Source organism: Mesocricetus auratus, unplaced genomic scaffold, assembly GCF_017639785.1.
Source record: "Mesocricetus auratus isolate SY011 unplaced genomic scaffold, BCM_Maur_2.0 Super-Scaffold_100010, whole genome shotgun sequence".
Classification (NCBI taxonomy): domain Eukaryota; kingdom Metazoa; phylum Chordata; class Mammalia; order Rodentia; family Cricetidae; genus Mesocricetus; species Mesocricetus auratus.
This window is the reverse complement of record NW_024429194.1, coordinates 83480429-83500677: the sequence shown is the minus strand read 5'-3', so window position 1 is coordinate 83500677 and position 20249 is coordinate 83480429. Positions and strand designations below refer to the sequence as shown.

Below are 20249 nucleotides of genomic sequence, written 5' to 3'. Positions count from 1 at the left end.
CTGTGGTTAAGAGCACTGGCCTTCTTCCAGAGGTCCCAGCACCCATGTGATGACTCACAACCATCCATTTACTCCAATTCCAGGGGATTTGATGTCTTCTGGCTTCTGAGAGCCAACAGGTATACATATGGTATAGAGACCCATATGCAGACACCTGTACACAAATGAAAACTTAAAAAAAAAAGCGAGAGAGACTACTACTTGGGCCAAATCAGATAGTTATTGTAGTAATGTGCACAGGGTATTACATAAAAACACACCACTGATTTAGTCAGTCTCCAAAATTCACTTGGGAAAGACTTTGGGCCGGAGAGATGACTCAGCAGGTCTTACTCCAAAGCCTGAACCTGAGTTCCTCCCCTAGAAATTCACTCGGTGAAAGAGAAAAATAACTCCCATGAATTGCCATCTTGGGGGAGGGGGCTGGAGAGCTGGCTCAGCAGTTAAGAGCATTGGCCTTCTTCCAGAGGTCCTGAGTTCAATTCCCAGCATCCACATGGTGGCTCACAATGAGATTTGGTGCCCTCTTCTGACCAGCTGCCATACATGCAGACAGAACACTGTATATATACATAATAAATAAAATCTTAGAAAAAAAAGTTGTTCTCTGACCTCCACAAAACCTTCCCCGTTAGCAAATTAGTAAGCTTCTCAAATTTTTTCCAAAGATGTACTACAATGCTTTTAAAGACATTTATGCAGACAATACAAGTTATAGAGAATAAATGGACCTAACAACAAAATACTATTTCATTTTAATAAAACTAACTTTAAAATCAGGTATAGACAAATTCTGTAAAACACAGGAAAAAGTCTGTAGGTCAATATTATAACCAAACTAGTAAATAAAACCAGCTACCTGACACCGAGGCAAGACTGCCTTAAAGTCCAGGTCACCTGTGATATACAGTTCCAGATCATCCTGGGCTACAAGCCGAGATGCAGCATCAAAAACGAACTGCTAAACAAAGACACCACTACAGGACTGAGTCACCGACGTTATCTGACATGTTAGCAAGCGCTCACCTAGATCACTCTCCTCACTTGATGGTTCTTCTGTCTTTATGTTTTCCTCTGTCTTGTCATCTCTTTTTTCTTCCTAGCAGAGGAAAATTAAATGGTGCTGTCAGAACTTAAAAACATAACGTTTTATGTGTTTGTGCACACATATAAAACATATACACATATAAACTTATACCTTATTCAAATATACTATATATTTCAGTTAAGTATCCTTTTTTTTCTCATTTCTAATTAACTATATAGGTCTGGTACCCTATCCACATCTTTAAGATAAGGCATTTTAGAATTTAAACTGCCTTTAAAAAGCAAATACAATTCACATATTACACACCAGGCAGCACACTTTCACAGGTACTGTACGCTATGACTCTCCATAATCTAATATCACGGCTGTACCTGGTAACTCCAGTCTATAACGATAGCTTTAGGGCATAGCTGAGGATCAGGAGTTTATGAGGCCAGCTTACATTGCATTACACTCTGCCTCAGAAAACAACATGAAAAATATTAATATTTCATGCAAAATAAACCACACTATTTGTGACTAATGGTAAAAAGACTAAAACAGAGAAGACAGTAGGACCATTTGAGAACAGGAGTTTGAGGTCAGTCTGGGAAACATTAAGACTGTATGCAAAAGGGAGCACATCTTCAAATTGTGGGTTTTGGGTTTTTTTATTTGTTTGGTTGGTTTTGGTTTTTCAAGACAGGGTTTCTCTGTGAAACTAGCTTTTGCAGACCAGGTTGGTCTAGAACTCACAGAAATCCGCCTGCCTCTGCCTTCTAAGTGCTAGGATTAATTAAAGGCATACAACACCACCACCCAGCAAAATTTATGTTCTTTTTTTTTTTGTTGTTGTTGTTGGTTTTTTTTTTTTTTTTTGAGACAGGGTTTCTCTGTGGTTTTGCAGGCTGTCCTGGAACTCACTCTGTAGACCAGGCTGTCCTCGAACTCACAGAGATCCGCCTGCCTCTGCCTCCCGAGTGCTGGAATTAAAGGCGTGCGCCACCAACACCCGGCTTTTTGTTGTTTTTTTGTGGCTTTGGAGGCTGGTCTGGAACTAGCTCTTTGTAGACCAGGCTGGTCTCAAACTCACAGAGATCTGAAATTGGGGGGTTGTTGTTGTTATTGTTGTGGGGTTTTTTTATTTTTTGAGACAGGTTTCTCTGTGTAGCCCTGGTTATCCTGAACTTTCTCTGTAGACCAGGCTGGCCTTGAACTCAAGAGATCTGCCTGCCTCTGCCTCCTGAGTGCTGGGATTGTGTATTTTAATGCCAAATATATCCTGAACAATTCAGTTTTCAAGGGTTGCTAAACTGAAAAGAAAGCATCTGTAGAATTGTAACACACGAAGAAATTAAAAGGAATTGAAAAGAGAACATAATGGAAAGCACATTGCCTTCCCACCCTCCTGCACCGTATCTACTCTGATACAAGAGGACAAAAGATAAATTGGCACTGCCTTCTCCTTTACTGAGGCTATATATATTTGAGAAAATATCACTACCAGCTAACCTGTATCTACGTATCCAACTGTCAGTAAACTGTACTTTTCTTTGTTCCTTCCCTCTTTCAATCTTACAAAAATCAAAGTTAGGTCAGGAATAGTGGCATATACCTTTAATATCTAATCCCAGCCTGATCTACAAAATTTCCAGGTCTGCCCAGGATACATAGCATGATTGTCTCCCTCCCCCCCCCAAAAGAAGGCAAAATGGCTCAGCAGGTAAGATATCTACTATAATTCTAAAATATTTGTTGAATAACAAATGTACAAATTGTTATGTTAGCATACAGTTCTATCATTGGAATTTTTGTTTTTTGAGATAGTATGTTGATTTGAATTAAGAGTGGCTCCCAGCCGGGCATTGGTGGCACACGCCTTTAATCCCAGCACTCGGGAGGCAGAGGCAGGCGGATCTCTGTGAGTTCGAGGACAGCCTGGTCTACAGAGCTAGTTCCAGGACGGCCTCCAAACAATACAGAGAAACCCTGTCTCGAAAAAACAAAAACAAAAAAGAGTAGCTCCCATAGGCTCATATTTGGATGCTTAGTCATCAGTGAGTAGCACTATCTGAAAGTCCTTGTTGGAAGAAGTATATCACTGGAGTGTGGGAGGCTTTGAGGTTTCAAAAGCCTAAGCCCAGTGTCTCCTTCTGTCTGCAGAGCAGGATGTAGGCCTCAGCTACTGCTTCTGTGCCTTGCCTACAGCCAAGCTTCCTGCCATGATAATAACAGGCCTCTGAAACTGTAAGCAAGCCCTCAATTAAATGCTTTCCTTTATAAGAGTTGCCTTGGTATTGCTATTTCTTCACAGCAACAGAATAGTGACTAAGGTAGCCTCCAAATACAGCCCACATTGGTGTCAAACTTACAATTATCCTGCTTTAACCCCACAAATGCTGAGATAATAGGTGCACACCACTACACCCAATTTGGGTTACAATTCCAATCCAGGGCACACAGATATAGAGGGTGGTATATGTACATTTATATTCATGTGTGCGCAGATTACATTAACATAGAGGCCAAAAGATGTTGGGTGTCTTTATTAGTAACTCTCCACTTTATTTGTGAAACAGGGTCACTCAACTAAATGTTTCTTTCACCTTTTCATATATATACACATATACAGAAACCTTTTCATGTCTAGTGTTTGTATGTGCAATCTGTCTGTGGTATCTTGAATGAGAATGGGTCCTGGGATCTAATATATTTGAATGCTTGGTACTTATTCAGTGGAACTGTTTGGGAAGGATTAATAGGTTGCTGGAGGAGGTGTATCATTAGCAACTGGCTCTGAGGTTTCAAAAGCCTATGCCATTCCCAATTAGCTTTCTCTGCCTTGTGCTTGTGGATCAAGAGGTCAATTCTCGGTTACTGATCCAGCACCATGCTCCCTGCCATGTTCACGGACTCTAACCCTCTGGAACTACAAGAACTCAATGAACTCTTCTATAAGTTGTCTCAGTCATGGTATCTCTTCACAGCAAGAGAAAAGTAACTGTGACAGTACCCATGATCAAACAAGTGTCAGTGAGCTGCAGAGATTTGCCTGACTACCTACCCATCCCTAAATTTAAAGGAGTAATGCCACTGTCACAAAAAACTTCATCAAACTGATACAAACCGAGGATCATCTGGAAAGAGGAACCCTCAAGTGAAGTACTGCCCAGGTCAGAATGGCCTATAGTTATATCTGTGAAGCACCTTCATATTTAATAATTAATGTAGGAGAGGCTAGACCACTGTGGGCAATACTACTCCCTAGGCAGGTAGGCCTGAACTGTATAAGAAAAGGAGCTAAGCCAGGCGGGGTGGCGCACGCCTTTAAACCCAGCATTTGGGAGGCAGAGGCAGGCAGATCTCTGTGAGTTCAAGACCAGCCTAGTCTACAAGAGCTGGTTCTAGGACAGCCTCCAAAGCCACAGAGAAACCCAGTCTTGAAAAACCAGAAAGAAGAGGGGGGGAGGGGGAACACCTTTAACCCCAAGCAGGCTGTTCTCTGTGAGTCTGAGGTCGGTCTACTATCTATACATAGTTACAGGCCAACCAGAGCTACACAATACGACTTTGTCATATATACATATATAAAGGGGCTGAGTCAGTTAAACAGCATTTTCCCATTCTGTCTTAAACTTCTGCCCTGGTATTTCTTATCTTCCTGGCTTTCATACAATACTAAACACTACACAGCTTTTCCAGCTCAAAGTACCAAATTTGTCCGCAGTCTGATACCCAAACCAACTTGGTCAGATCCACCACAACAACAAACCCATGCTTCTGGCCAACAGAAAGCAAACTAGGACAGAAATTAATGCCACAAGTACAGCCACCACACACAGCTTTACATTGAACTTTAAGAGCATCGGAATTACTAAAAACTATGGGATTTTTAAAGTTTTACATTTTATATTAATATAAGACCTTGGACACAAGAAAGAACGGTCATTGTTTAAAATCATGCTTGTCAAGGTTGACAAGGGGTGAAACGGGAGTTGGCTTTACCTGTGAACTTGACACAAGTGAGAGCCTCACTTGAATTAACCAGACCAGACTGACCTGCAGCCTTATCTGTGAAACATTTTCTTAATTGTTAATTGGTGTAGGAGGGTCCAGCCAACTGTGGGAGGTACCAACTCTAGGTAGGTGGGTTTAGGCTGTTTCTAAGCAATCTACAAAAAGCATCATTCCTCCATAGTGTCTGCTTCAGTTTCCACCTCCAGGTCCCCACCCTGAGCTCCTGTCCTGCTTCCCTTTATGATGGACTGTAACCGATCAGCTGAAATAAACCCTTTCCCCCCAAGTTGTTTCTTGTCATGACATTCACAACAGTAACAGAAAGCCACTATATCCAGATCTTTTTGGGAGGCGGAGGTAGGGGGGTTTAAGACAGGTCTCTGTGTGTAGCCCTGTCTTGGAATTTGCTCTATAGACAAAGCTAGCCTCAAAAATCAAGAGATCTGCCTGCCTCTCTGCCTCCTGAGTGCTGGGATTAAAGGTGTGCACCACCACCACCACCACCACGCACACCCAGGATTTTAAGTATGGGCCGGGCCCTCATGTAAGAAGTACAGCAAGTGTTTTAAAAACTGAGCCATCTTGAGAGATTTTGTTTTTCTTTTCTTGGGGAGGGGGGGAGGTCTCTCTAGTAATCTAGAATGGCCTACAGCTCATCACATAACCCAAGATGACCTAAATTTTCAATCTACTTGCCTGTCTCAAAAATTACAAGCATCTATCATCACACCTGGGTTATAACTTCTATTTTCTTATACAAATCAAGTCTTTAAGACAACTACAAAACTTGGGAAGAAAAAAACTCTCAGTACAGAAGAAATAAAAGCTACTGAAGGATATGCTACGTGCTATTTGGCCCCTCATATCCAAACTTCCACCATGGGCAACCTCCCCTGATCCTGCATGCCATTCTGCTAAGTGTGCTAAAGCAAAACCAGAATCCAATTCTTCATCCTCGACAATCTCTCCTCAGGTAGCAAGGAGGAAGAAATGAGAACGCTCAGAGGTATTTATTTCCTCTTGCTGCTACTAAAGAGACAAGGAAGACAAGTACAGAGTTTGCTATTTACACAGGTGACATTATTCTGAAACAGCTGGCATCCAACTCCAAATCCTCAGTTTTAAATCTGTTTTCAGATTTATCTAAGAGAAACTCTTCAAAGGCAACAAATTTAAAAGATCATACTCCAAGTGGGAACATTAGGAGTAATAAAACTTGTGAACAGCAGTTAAAAACAAAAAACCCACACCTGTTAAAAAATAGTGTCTTATCCCTAAACAAAGTAAAGAAATTTGAACTTACCTTAACATTGTCTTCTGACTTAACTTTATGAGTAGCAGGTGGTACTTTACCTCCCATGCTTAAAATAAGAAAAAAGACATTTGTTTAGAATATTCACCATGAGTTCACTAAAAAGCAACAAACTTATACTTAAAAAAAGGCTTAATGTTTTGATAGCCTTTCAAAGCTTAGAAGAGTACACTCTCAATTAATAGTAATGCTTTGTTACGAGTAAGTCTGTCAACTTCAAATTGTTTTGGGCACACTAATTAATAAAACCTTTCCCCTATCTCTTATGAGCCTAATAAACTATTATAGCTCTCAGTACCCATTCCCAAAGGAAAAACAAAAGGCAGAAATAAGTAAATACACAACAATAAAATCATTTCCACTGGGCGTTGGTGGCACACGCCTTTAATCCCAGCACTTGGGAGGCAGAGGCAGGCGGATCTCTGTGAGTTCCAGACCTGCCTGGTCTATAAGACCTAGTTCCAGGACAGCCTCCAAAGCCACAGAGAAAAAGCAAAAACAACAACAAAAAAATCATTTCCTAAGTCATTAGCTCAGAAACTTAGAGGTATGGCGTGCATGTGTGCGTGGCAATTTTTGAGATTGACATTTGGCAAGAGTACGTCAGGAGCTGAGTGGTAAAGTGACTGCTTAGCATGCCAGGACCACTTGGTTCTTTGCAAAGTCCTGATTCTCAATCAGTCTAGGATAATACAAAAATAATAACATTCAAAGGAGAAAAGACCACAAAAGAGTAAGCTTACATGCTGTGTTTGCTATCGACTTAGTCTAGGATAATACAAAAATAATATCATTCAAAGGAGAAAAGACCACAAAAGAATAAGCTTACATGCTGTGTTTGCTATCGACTCAGGAGTCAATAGCAGAATGCCTAAGTGGGTGATGGGTGAAAACCAGCAGAAACAAAAGCAATTTAAGAATTTAGTGACATGTAAAACTAAAGACCCTTAACTGTCATTTTTAAAGATGTTTATTATACAGTGCTCTGCCTGCATGTCTGCCTGCAGGCCAGAAGAGGGCACCAGACCTCATTACAGATGGTTGTGAGCCACCATGTGGGTGCTGGGAATTGAACTCAGGACCTCTAAAAGAGCAGCCAGTGCTCTTAACCTCTGAGTCATCTCTCCAGCCCCTTGTCATTTCTTTTTTACATCTTTTATTTTTGTTATTATGTGTTGTGTCAAAATGCAAGTGTACAAATGGACTTGAGAAGATGTCAAGGAGTCAGGTTTCTTCCAAGATGGAATCCTAGAATCAACCCAGGTCGTCAGGTTCAGACAGCAAGCAAGCACTTCTGCCTGCTGAGCCATGTTATCCGTCCCCCTTTCTTTCATGACATTTACATTCCTTCCCACTGGTAGAATTTGGATGTAAAGTATATATTGAAGTTGAATTTAGATGAGCATCAGTAACACTAGTTATCAACAATGCATGAAAAATTGTAGTTATTCAATCCTAAACTTTGCTATTACCCATGCAAAATTTCTAAGCTTTGTGGGTATATGGTAACATTTCATTGCATTAAGTCCCCTTTCATATATTATCTTGGCCATCTGAAGACCCAGTTTTATATTGTTCAACTCTCGTCCAGGTTTTCATTACATTGTCTTATTCATGGGCCTTTTAAAAAATATTCTGGCCATGAGCCTGTGTCAGTTGCATATGTTACAAATACCTTTTCTAAATCTGTGGCATGCCTTAATCTCTCTTAATAAACCCAACATGAAACAAGTTCAAATGCAAAGCAGCAAATGGAAATTTTTTTTAAAAAATGGTTTTGCTTTTCCTTAAAAAAAAAAGTTTAGGTGCTTGAGAAAAGGGTCAGTGGATAAGCACGCTTGCAAGGACCCTGGGTTCAGTTCTCAATACTAACATGGCAGCCCACAACTCTGCAATTCTAGTGAAAACATTTGTTTTTATTTTGTGTATAAGTGCTTGTCTGCATGTATGTATGTGCACCAAGTGCATGACTGGTTCCCCTGGAAGCCAGAAGAGGGTGTCAGATCCTTTGGGACTAGAATGACACAGTTGCGAGCAATGACATGGGTACTCAGGAAACTATACCTGGGTACTCAGGAAAGCAATCAATACTCCTAACACCCATTGCATCTCCCCTGCCCCTGGTTTTATTTGTTAAGACAGATTCCAAGTGTGTATGTTGCCATTTTCAACCAAATTTGACATTTCTTTTTAAGGATCACCAATCAAGGAAAAAATGTGGCCAGGTTGGTGGCAGCATACACCTTGAATCCCAGCACTGGGGAGGCAGAGACAGGCAGATCTCTATGAAGTTGAGGTCAGCCTGGTCTACTTCATGCATTCTAAGACAGCCTCCAAAGCTATAGAGAAACCCTGTCTCGAAGAAAAAAAAATGTGTATTTTTTTCTGTTTTAATTACACACACACACCCTTCCATTACTCAGTAAATAATGGTTGCTGTATGACAAAAGATCATAGAGTGATGGGTGGGAGGAGTGGCAAAAGTCTTTAATCCCAGCACTCAGGAAGCAGAGGCAGGCGGATCTCTGTGAGTTCAAGGCCAGCCTGGTCCACAGAATTCGTTCCAGGTTATACACACAGAAACCCTGTCTTAAAAACAAAACAAAACAAAACAGGCCGGGCGGTGGTGGCGCACGCCTTTAATCCCAGCACTTGGGAGGCAGAGGCAGGCGGATCTCTGTGAGTTCAAGGCCAGGCTGGACCGACAGCCTCCAAAACAATACAGAGAAACCCTATCTTGTTTAAAAAAAAAAAAAAAAAAGACCAACAACAACAACAAAAACAGAAAAATTTTTTTTAAAATTGCATGATGCAAAATGTCTTAATTTCCAATTCAGGAAAGCAAAATAATTTAATAAGGAACAAGCATATAAACACCTCAAACATTTCTACATTAAATGTGTTCAAAGGTACACAGTAACTAAACACTGGCTCTTTGAAGTTAAATTTTAATGAAGACACAGTGCTTCTTATGCTGTGTTTTTCCTAAATTCCAAACTGCAGTGTCAGGAATGTAGGGTGACATCCAAACACAGTTACAACAGTTTAACTCTGGGAAGTGAGAGCCCTGCCAAGAAATCTAATTCTCAGAAAAGCTCAGACAAATCCAAATTGAGGGAAATGCTAAAGTATCTGGCTTTTAATACTCAAATTGTCAAAATCATGAAAGCCAAGGTAAAACTGAAAGGTTTAGAATGAAAATGAAGCGGTTGTATTGTAGACTGTCATTATTAGTAGGAAACAAATACTCAATGGGACTGAACATGTTGTAATCAATTTTGAACCAGAAATTGTTTCAAAATAAAAAAAAGCTTAGAGAAACAGAAATTTTTTTCATAAGCTATACCTCATGTTTCTCACATTACAAACTGCAGTTCACTATTCAAATCTGAACCAATTTTACATGTAGATTATTATCAATATTCTCAATGTTCCAAAACTTAGAATAAGCTAGCTTCCTGCAAAAAGTCAACATTTGGACTCTTTAAGCACAGGGCTTTTTGTTGTTGTCTTTAATAATCCATCAGGCAGGATGGGTAAGAACTCTTCCTCAAATATGATCACACAAAGCTTCATTCCTAATTCTCTTGAGAGTTAAAAATCTGCTTTGAGCTATTATTTAAGCATATGTACAAACACGGGGGTGTTACACTCTAAATTGTGTACTGAGGGTAGAAATGCATTCTATCCATGTTCAAATGATTACTCAATGCCATGTTCTGTGAACTGTGCTACATAGTAGAACATGAAGACATATCTAGGGGACTTAATTATCATCAAGTGCAATGATTAAAGTAGGTATAAGACACAAAGATAAAGTAATGGGAGAATGCGGTATCAGACAACGGTACCCTCTCAAAAAAGAGCAGAACAAAAGTATTGCAAAACGTGTTTGTTGAAAAGGACAGTCTACCTGGATTCACGCTATTACTGTGAATTCAGTTAGTTCTATTTCTTTAACTTTTTTTTTTTTGAAGACAGAGTCTCACTAGCCTTCACTGACCTGGAGCTCACTATGTGGACCAAGCTACCCTCAAACTCAGAGATCCACCTGCCTCTACCTGCCAGATGGTGGCATTAAGGATGTGTGTCACTCACATCCAGCATCTAGTTTATCTTTATTTCACTCTAACTTGAAACTACCACTTTTGGGTGGGCGTCTGACACAGTTGGTAGAGTACTTGCCTAGTGTGCTCTAGATTATGTTCCCAGCACTGAAAACTCATTTTTGTATACATGATCATTTTAACTGAGTGTATTATTATTTCTTTCTTTGATGCATTCTTTTTTTTGGGGGGGAGGGAGTTTCTCTGTGGCTTTGGAGGCTGTCCTGGAACTAGCTCTTGTAGACCAGGCCAGTCTAGAAACTCAGAGAGGTGCGCCTGCCTTTGCCTCCTGGGTGCTGGGATTAAAGGCGTGTCCCACCATTGCCCGGCTCTTCTCTGCATTCTTGTCAGTCATTGTAAATTGGGCTAAATACAGAGATTGCTAGATACAGGAATAATCATAGTTACCAGGCAAGGGTGGTGCACACCTTTAATCCCAACACACGGGAGGCAGAGACAAGTGGATCTCTGTGAGTTTGAGGCCAGCCTGGTCTACAGACTGAGTTCCAGGGCAGTCAAAGTTACATAGTGCAACTCTTGTCTCAAAATAAAATAATTCTATTATGTTAATAACATGTTATTAATTATATTGTTATTAACATAGATTAAACCACTTTAGAGTTCTCTTTTTCCATATAGTCAGTGTCCACTCAAATTTAAAATGTTGAAAATAGTACAGTGTAAATGCAGCCATTGTTCACAGACTAAATTTATACAGAGTCTGCTCTAGGACAACCAGGGCTACACAGAAAAAAACCCTGTCGGGGAGGGGCGCCGGGCCGGGCCAGGCAGGGCGCGGGGCTCCGAGCGCAGCGGCCCCGGCCCGTGGCCCCACCATGCCCCAGCTCGGTGGTGGCCGCGGTGGCGGCGCCGGCGGGGGAGGCGGTGGCTCCGGAGCCGGGGCAACCAGCGGAGGGGACGACCTCGGAGCGAACGACGAGCTGATCCCCTTCCAGGACGAAGGGGGCGAAGAGCAAGAGCCAAGCAGCGACAGCGCTTCGGCGCAGCGGGACCTGGATGAGGTCAAGTCGTCCCTGGTCAACGAATCGGAGAATCAGAGCAGCAGCTAGGACTCGGAGGCGGAGAGGCGCCCGCAGCCCGCCCGGGACGCTTTCCAGAAGCCGCGCGACTATTTCGCTGAAGTGAGAAGGCCCCAGGACGGCGCTTTCTTTAAGGGACCTGCGTATCCTGGGTACCCCTTCCTGATGATTCCGGACCTGAGCAGCCCGTACCTCTCCAATGGACCCCTGTCTCCTGGTGGAGCGCGCACCTACCTGCAGATGAAATGGCCCCTCCTCGATGTCCCCTCCAGTGCTACAGTCAAGGACACAAGATCACCGTCTCCAGCACACTTGTCCAACAAAGTTCCTGTTGTTCAGCACCCGCATCACATGCACCCGTTGACACCCCTCATCACCTACAGCAACGACCACTTCTCCCCTGCTTCCCCTCCCACACATCTCTCCCCGGAGATCGATCCAAAGACAGGAATCCCCCGGCCCCCTCATCCATCCGAGCTGTCACCGTATTACCCACTGTCTCCAGGAGCTGTCGGACAAATCCCCCATCCCCTCGGCTGGCTTGTCCCACAGCAAGGACAGCCCATGTACTCGCTCCCTCCTGGTGGTTTCCGGCATCCTTACCCTGCCCTTGCCATGAACGCCTCAATGTCCAGCCTGGTCTCAAGTCGGTTCTCCCCACACATGGTGGCCCCTGCCCATCCTGGCCTGCCCACCTCAGGAATCCCCCACCCTGCCATCGTCTCCCCCATTGTGAAGCAGGAACCAGCACCCCCCAGCCTGAGCCCTGCAGTGAGTGCAAAATCCCCCGTTACGGTGAAAAAGGAGGAGGAGAAGAAGCCTCATGTGAAAAAGCCTCTGAATGCCTTCATGTTGTATATGAAGGAGATGAGGGCCAAGGTGGTGGCCGAGTGCACCCTGAAGGAAAGTGCCGCCATTAACCAAATCCTGGGAAGAAAGTGGCACAACTTGTCTAGAGAAGAACAGGCCAAATACTATGAGCTTGCCCGGAAAGAGCGGCAGCTTCACGCACAGCTCTACCCAACCTGGTCAGCCCGGGACAACTACGGTAAGAAAAAGAAGAGGAAGAGGGAAAAGCAGCTGTCACAGACACAGTCACAGCAGCAGATTCAAGAGGCAGAGGGTGCTCTGGCCTCTAAGAGCAAGAAGCCATGTATTCAGTACCTGCCCCCGGAGAAGCCCTGCGATAGCCCTGCCTCTTCCCATGGCAGCACGCTGGACTCCCCAGCAACTCCCTCCGCAGCCTTGGCCTCTCCAGCTGCCCCTGCAGCCACCCACTCCGAGCAAGCCCAGCCCCTGTCCCTCACCACCAAACCGGAGACCCGAGCCCAGCTGGCTCTCCATTCAGCTGCCTTCCTGTCAGCTAAGGCCGCAGCCAGCAACTCCAGCCAGATGGGCAGCCAGCCCCCACTCCTATCCAGGCCTCTGCCCCTGGGCTCCGTGCCCACTGCCCTGCTGGCCTCTCCCGCTTCCTTCCCAGCCCCTCTCCATGCCCATCAGGCCCTTCCCGTGCTGCAAGCCCAGCCTCTCTCCTTGGTCACCAAGTCTGCCCACTAAGCTGCCCCCTGTTCTATGAAGGCTGTCTCGGGACTCCAAGTAGTAATGGTTCAGACGAGAGGAGGGGGGTGGAAAGGAAACATTATTGGTCAATATTTGACCACTCTGGACTGTTCTGTAAAGTGACTGGTAACCGCAGTGCTTTACAAGTGTAGATGTAACCAGTAGCTGATCTTCAGGCTTTTTTTTAAAAAGAGAAAAAAAAAAGAAAAGAAAAAAAACCAACAAAACCTTCCTCGCCCCCTCCCCCGCCCCGCCCATCTTCACAAGAAAGCACTGAAAAGCAGTGTGTTGCGCTCTCCCCGTGCGCTGTGGTGGGTTTACCTGGGCAGAAGCCGCCTCTCTACCTCTTCTCTTCCTGACTTTCTGCCCTCCTTGTCCTCACCAGCCCCCACCTGCCCTGGCTCCCTGCTGCATCTGCAGCCTTGCCTGGCCCGGAGTTCTAGCCTGGCTCTCCTTCTTCCGGGCCACTCCTGTTCCCTTGCTCAAGTTTTTGTTAATGTGTTCAACACCATCCATGCCCCCTTTGACCTCTGCCCAGCGTAAGGCCATAACCGTGTGTGATGACATCTTGGCCTGGTCGTTCCCACCAGCATCCCCCCCTCTCTCTTTGGGCCCCAATGGGCCAGCCTCCAGCTTGTGGTGGGGAAAGAGGTCCTTCCTCTGAAACGCCCCCCCCACCCCTGCATTTAAAGGGACTCAAGGTGCCTCCAAGAAGTCTATGTTCGTCTTGGTGCCCAGTTGAATTTTCCCGCCTCGCAGTCTCAGAGTGGCAGGCAGGACCCAGTCCTTGATGTCTGGCTCCTGTCACCTCAGTCGTACGTGCTAGTACAATCTGTGGAAGTTGTTAAGACCCTCTGCCCCTCCCCCCATCACCTCACAAGCTTCTGTGTGTATTTCATTTCGTTTTCATGGTTTTTTTGGAGCAATTTAAACTCCCAGTCTATTTTCACAAAAGAAAATAAAATTACAGTTGCAAGACAAAAAAAAAAAAAAAAAAAAAAAAAAGAAAAAAACCCTGTCTTGAAAAAAAAATGTTTTTAACTTTTTTATCGTCCCCTCTTCCTCCCTAGGAGGAATGAGGGAAAACAAAACCTTTGGTATGCCTGTTACACCTAGAATTTTAGTAACAATTTGTTTATTTGGGGACCCTTCCTTTAACAAGATATGAGCGGATCAAAGAAGAGAAATACCTTCAGCTTTAGGTTAACAAGCTGTTTATCAGGGAAAAGCACTAAAACCCAGTCCTCAACTCTTAGTCCTAACGATTGTGTAATGGAAACTCGTGGGTTTCTTGTTTTTGAGAAAGCAAAGATTTAAAAAAAACAAATATCAGAATTGTTGGAGGGTGGGGCTGGAGAGATGGCTCAGAGGTTAAGAGCACTGACTGCTCTTCCAGAGGTCCTGAGTTCAATTCCCAGCAACCACATGGTGGCTCACAACCATCCGTAATGCCATCTGGTGCCCTCTCCTGGCCTGCTGGCATACATAGAGGCAGGATGTTGTATTCATAATAAATGGATAAAAAAAAAAAAAAAAGAATTGTTGGAGGGTATGCACCAGAGCTGAAAGACATGTTACACAGGTACACCACTAGGCCTACAAACTAGGATTTGTTTCCATTGTTTTAATAAAGTTACAATAATAAATTCTTAAGAGTTCTATTCATTTAACAAGTACAAATCCTAGAACAGCTATAAAATTGGCAGAGAGAATAATAGGCTTAACATGAGAAAAATGTCACCACACAAAACAATATTTTAACTTGCTTCCTGAAACTATGCTTGTTCAAATAAATACTCTCATGTTCCAATTCCCCCATGGAAAATTACTTCACCAGTTTATTGCTCATGTCTTAAAGCAGGACCTATTCACCCTTTTGAAATGAAACTTTTAACGTGAGGGTTTTATTCTTTTGGGAGGTAAAGATCGGGACTGACCCTTAATCAGGGTCTTGTGTTTGGCCAGGCTGCCGCAGCCTCAACCTCCAGAGTAACTGGGAACTTAGGAACATGTGGCCCTACTCTTCCCACATAATAATTCCCTGCTAACAAGTTGTTTTTTCTGGAGGTGGGGATGCTGGAAGTAGCACCAAGTCTCCCACTAGTAGGAATTGTTTAAAGTTTCCTTTCCTGGAGAAGAGTTGCAGCCCTGCTTTTGTCAGCTAAGGAGCCTCCCCTCCAATATGTAGATTGCTGTTAGAAAGTAATTATAAAAACAATTTTTCTGCCATTCATCTATACTCTTCTCTCTCTCTTCCCTCCCTCCCCCACACCTCTTTTGAGGCAGGGTTTCTCTTAACAGCCCTGGCTGTCATGAAACTGGCTCTGAAGACCATGGTGATCATGAACTCACAAGAGATCCATCTGCCACTGTGTGCTGGGATGAAAGGCATGTGCTACCACCACTGGGCTCATCTGTACTCCTAAACAGCACTTAGCTATACAGATATTACAAGGGTTGATGCTCATTCAAAATGGACCTGTTCCCTCATAATCAGTAGTGGACCACAACTCTTGTTATTAACCCTTGAAAAAGAAAGAAGCAGCTGGGCATTGGTGGTACATGCCTTTAGTCCCAGCACTCGGGAGGCAGAGGCAGATGGATCTCTGTGAGTTCGAGACCAGCCTGGTCTACAGAGCAAGTTCCAGAACAACCTCCAAAGCCACAGAGAAACCCTATCTTGAAAAACCAAAATCAAAAACAAGAAGAAAGAGAGCAGCATCAGCCCTGCCCTTTAGCAGGGTTTCCATGAAGGTTGGATATATTAGGGCTCACCACTTAAGAGCACTCACTGTTCTTCCAGAGAACCTGAGTTTATTTCCCAGCACCCACATGATGGCTCACAACTGTGACAACAGTCCTGGCTTCACTAGAAGGCATGTGGTGCACTTAATCGAAGTGCAAGCAAAATATATAAAATAAATACATCTTTCTAAAAAAAGTTTCACCATATAAAAATGTCCTCCCTACGTGGGAATTATCAGAGATTTGATGAGGCTGGTTTAGGAAAGCCATTTCCTCCTACTTAAAGGAATAGAATCTGAGTTCCTCCTGTCCCTGGAGAGACACTACATTCTAAATCGCCCAAAACACTATTACATACTGGAGCTGAACAGATGGCTCAGTGATTAAGAGTATTTGCTGCTCTTACAGAAGATCCCAGGCAGCATTCCTAGCACCCACAATAGTGGAGTACAGATATCCACAACTCTACTTCCAAGGGATCCAATGCCCTCCTCTTCCCTCCCTGGGCCTCAGGCATGCATATACTTGCAAAACACTCAGTACACATAAAATAACAAAACATGAAACAGCTGGTGTGTGAGCCTTTAATCCCAATACTTGGCAGAGACAGGTGGATCTCTGTGAATTTGAGGCCAGTCTGTTCTACAAAGCAAGTTCTCAGCAGAACTACATGGTGAGACACTGTCTCAACAAATAATTAAAATTTTAAAAAGAAAAAATTACATATCATTTATTGAGGCCTCCCCTAAAGAGTTAATCCAACTGGGCTTGTCAATCACCTAGTCAGAAAATGGACCTCTCAGAAAAGCTGATTCATCTGAAGATACGCAAAAGAAATAATTAACCTTAAAGTAAAGCCCATAAGTCCTTCCCTCCACACAGCTCCTCTCAGACATCCACAGCTAAGCCTGTTTTGTTTCGGGGTTCTAATTAAAAAGATGTAACTTGACCTTTTCCCCATCTCTTCTTTGAGTATTAACTTAACAAGTTCGACCTGACCCTGAATTCTCACTTTTCCTGAAGACCCTGCCCCATTTTTACAAGTGCTGATAAGCGCCCACTGCTGACCCTAATTCAGAAGGCACGACTTAAATTTCTCTTCATCTCCCTCCTCCCTGGCAGCTAGAGATTTACAGCTCGCCTGCACTGTTCTCTTTTCCCCAAATTCTAATGGTCTCCAAGCTTCCTTCTAGTCCTGCCCTAAAAATCTTTTATCAACGAGCCTAAAACAACGAAAGGGAAAACCAATTCCCGAGTAATGCTGCTTCCCAGCAGCTGGCACAATATCTATTCACGGAATTCCTCGTACGCAGGCCAAATATTCTCCGGCTAGTCCTGCATGCATGCTAGCCTTTGAAAAATCATTTTGCTACAGTGCGAAGTGGCAGCGCTACAACTAAGGCGGGTAAAAATGATTCCCAACACAATTCCATGCAATTAAAATCTCTGTAAAATACAGTACAGATAGTTAAAGTTATTAGAGACTAGGTAAGTTACCACTATTAAGATAGCATTTAAAACGATATATGGGTCAAGGAGACTTAAGCAAGACGCCAGTTTAAAGAAAAATCAACCCCTCTATAAAAGCTTTGTCCGGTTGCGCGCATTATTTCAGTGCTCAAATCCTCACAATCCTCCACATTCATTTCTCCCAAAACACACCCCCCTGGCGACTACACTGTGGCAAACCCAGCTCTACTCTCTGCTTTTCTACCCCTAAATTACCCAAAGCTCCGGATCCCCCGATAACCTCTCAAAGCCACTGGGGAGCGAAGCACGAAGGGGCCTAGGTCCGCGACCCTCCGCCCCACACTAGCTCGGGCCCAGCTCCCGCCTCTTCCCGTCCCCAACGGTCCGCGGGGCCCAGCGCTCACCTCTCCACCCACTCTCTCAGAAAACGCATTTCCTCGGCGTGCAGGACGCTCGGATCCTGCTTGCACATCTTCACGAAGGCCCGAAGCTCGCTCACTTTGCGGGGATCCATGGTTGGGAGGCGGGAGGCTGCAGGCGAGGTGCGGCGGAGGAGGCCCAAGGCCAGGCCCGGGCGCGGCTCAACGTGATCGAGGAGAAGGGGGCGGCTGCCGCGAGGCAGAACAGACTAGAACCTCCCCGGCCGCTGGCTCCTCCCCCACAACGGCCTCGTGACCCCGGTCCTCCGCTCGCTCATTCCTCCTCTGCCTCTGGACTGGGTGCACCGCCTAGAACCTTCTAGAAGTGCAGCTGTCCGTGATAGTGCCTGCTCCTAGACCTGAACATTCTTATTCGCAGTCTTTCCTCTGACCTAGCTCCTGGGATAGATGAAGGACCTTGCGTGTGTGCTTTCAGGCGGGAGGCGGGGAGGCATTCGGAATAGGATAATCTGCGAAGGTGGAAGTTAAGCAGAACGAGGTGCCCTCTGGAGGCTGGGCGGGGAGCCTAGGGGGTCGGCGCGCCAAAACCCAGTCGGGTGACGTCATCGCTCTGCGCCGCTATGGAAAGAAAGCCCCCGAGCGGCGCCTGCCGGAAGGGGAAGGGCAGTTAACTGGTTTCCTGGCGACGCTGCTGTGCTGGCGGCTTCTTGCCCCGCAATTTGTGCTTTCTCTTCCTGACGCGCGTGTGTTGGCCATGCCTTCCCTGCTCTCAACCCCCAAGCTGGTTCCCGTTATAGCAAGACTCCGCTGCCTCTCAGGTTAGAGTCTTTCCAGCCAGTGTCCCCTCCGGCTCTTCCCTTGGAGAAGCCTAGAGCAGCCCGAAGAGTTAGAAGTTGATTCCTGGTTCTGGACACGGGTCGGCTCCTGGGCCCCCACGGATTTTTCTTTTAACCGACTGCTCTGGGAAAGTGGGCTTTAGGTTCTGATATTCTGGGAAGCTGAAATGACTGAAGAGAAGGGAACCCCGAGGGACTGCCTTCTAAGATGCTCGAATTTAGAATTTTTACCTTTTACCATCACACTGACTAATGTGCTCCATATCCAGTGACGTTTGTTTCCGCTAAGGCAGCGTAAAATCGGGTTTTCAAAGGTTTCATAGGAGAGCTAGCTCAAAAGATAGAAAAAACGCTGAGAAACAAATGTTTTGTGCAGTTCAGTTTACAAAGTACTGGAGGTAAGGGGAACGTTCCTAAAAGTTATATGAGCAGAAAAGCTAATGTAGCGCGGAGAATGTCAATCTTCCGTGTACTGTATGGTGAGCAATTAATCTGATTAACGTAAAATCTTAAACTGAAAAAATGAGTCATCCATCTTGCAAGGATATCTGATACTGGATTATATTTCAGATGAGGTGTGCAAAATGTTAACCAGAAAATAGGGTATTTGACATCAAAAGTTGTCTTGGCATTTGTGTGTAATACTTGGGTTCGCGGAAATAAATTTTTTATATCCGCTTTCTATTTAAATTGTCCATTGCACAGAGCTTGTTCTGTAATCCTAGTAGTTGTGCCTTTGATGGGAATTAATGAAAATAAATGTGATTGATAAATTATAATCACAGAGACCTGTGACAAGACTAGAACTAGCTTTTTGCTCCTAATCTTTAACGTTCTTGAAGCTTCGTGTAAATCCTGATTTGATCCAGGGTTAGGACTAGATACTGGACTAAATTACATAAAAATCTTATGAATTTATTGTAGTTGTGTCTAAGGAAAGTAAGTCCAGCATCTTATTATATTACCACTAAATGTTTTTTAACTCAATGAAGGAGTGATGTTGACCAAGGAACTGAAACACAATTAAGGATGATGTGTGTTACATGATTATGTCTAGTCTTAATTCTGCTAGCTAGAGTCCTTTTGCAGCTTCTCATTTTGTGAGCCAAAAAGTGCAGTTTCCTCCAGCTGCTTTTGAGTTAGTAGTTATTGTGGCTGTATCTCTACTTCCCCACTGTTGCTCACAGTCTAGAAAAGGGAGAAAGACAAGCAACAAATGACACTGTGTCTGAGTGATTATAGTCTTGACCCAGGGATTTGGGAACTTGGGAAAGATAGAAGTGCATTTGATTGTGAGTATTGTGTTACCCATGGTTTGACTTTCTTGTGACTAGGACTTGGAATATCTGTGGTGTTGGTTTCTCTTTTTTAAAATTTATTAATTCTTTGAGACTTCCATACAATGTCTTTTAATCATTCACCCCTCCTCCCAGAACCTTCCTCCCCAGCTGCATGTGTTTGTCCTTTAGAAAGGCTGTAGAGCAGTGGTTTTCAACCTTCCTAAGCCTCGACCCCCTTAATGCAGTTCCTCATGTGGTGAGCCCCTACCATACAATTACTTTTGTTGTTATTTCATAACTATAATTTTGCTCTTATGAATCGTAATATAAATATCTAATCTGATATGGGGCCCCTGGGAAAGAGTCCCTCAACCCCCAAAGGGGTCATGACCCATAGGTTGAGAACAAGTGTTTTATATTAAAGACTATTGGCTGCCATAAGAAGTGTTGTGCATTCTTTTTATCCCCGCCCTAAG

The 20249-nt window shown here is 44.1% G+C and overlaps 3 protein-coding genes across 3 annotated transcripts in view; 2 read left to right on the top strand and 1 right to left on the bottom strand.

Moving 5' to 3' along the window:
- The window catches only part of St13 (ST13 Hsp70 interacting protein), a 41378-nt gene extending 23370 nt beyond the window's left edge, over positions 1 to 18008 (bottom strand). The window contains exons 1-3 of the mRNA XM_040752757.1: positions 17682 to 18008; positions 6348 to 6405; positions 1027 to 1099 (exon numbers count right to left, since the gene is read on the bottom strand). Coding sequence (XP_040608691.1) covers positions 1027 to 1099; positions 6348 to 6405; positions 17682 to 17791 — 241 coding nt within the window. The 5' untranslated portion in view covers positions 17792 to 18008. The remainder of the gene's footprint in view (positions 1 to 1026; positions 1100 to 6347; positions 6406 to 17681) is intronic.
- LOC121142589 (transcription factor 7-like 1) lies at positions 11237 to 14038 on the top strand. The gene has a single exon (XM_040752756.1). It carries the CDS (start codon positions 11668 to 11670, stop codon positions 13057 to 13059), a length of 1392 nt encoding a protein of 463 aa, XP_040608690.1. The 5' UTR covers positions 11237 to 11667; the 3' UTR covers positions 13060 to 14038.
- Positions 18009 to 18282: 274 nt separating the features above from the next.
- Xpnpep3 (X-prolyl aminopeptidase 3) overlaps positions 18283 to 20249 on the top strand; it is a 55296-nt gene continuing 53329 nt past the window's right edge. The window contains exon 1 of the mRNA XM_040752752.1: positions 18283 to 18475. Within this exon, the coding sequence (XP_040608686.1) occupies positions 18412 to 18475 (64 nt within the window). The 5' untranslated portion in view covers positions 18283 to 18411. The remainder of the gene's footprint in view (positions 18476 to 20249) is intronic.

Coding starts and splice junctions, on each gene's coding strand:
- LOC121142589 (XM_040752756.1), top strand. CDS start 11,668: ATGATTCCGGACCTGAGCAGCCCGTACCTCTCCAATGGACCCCTGTCT.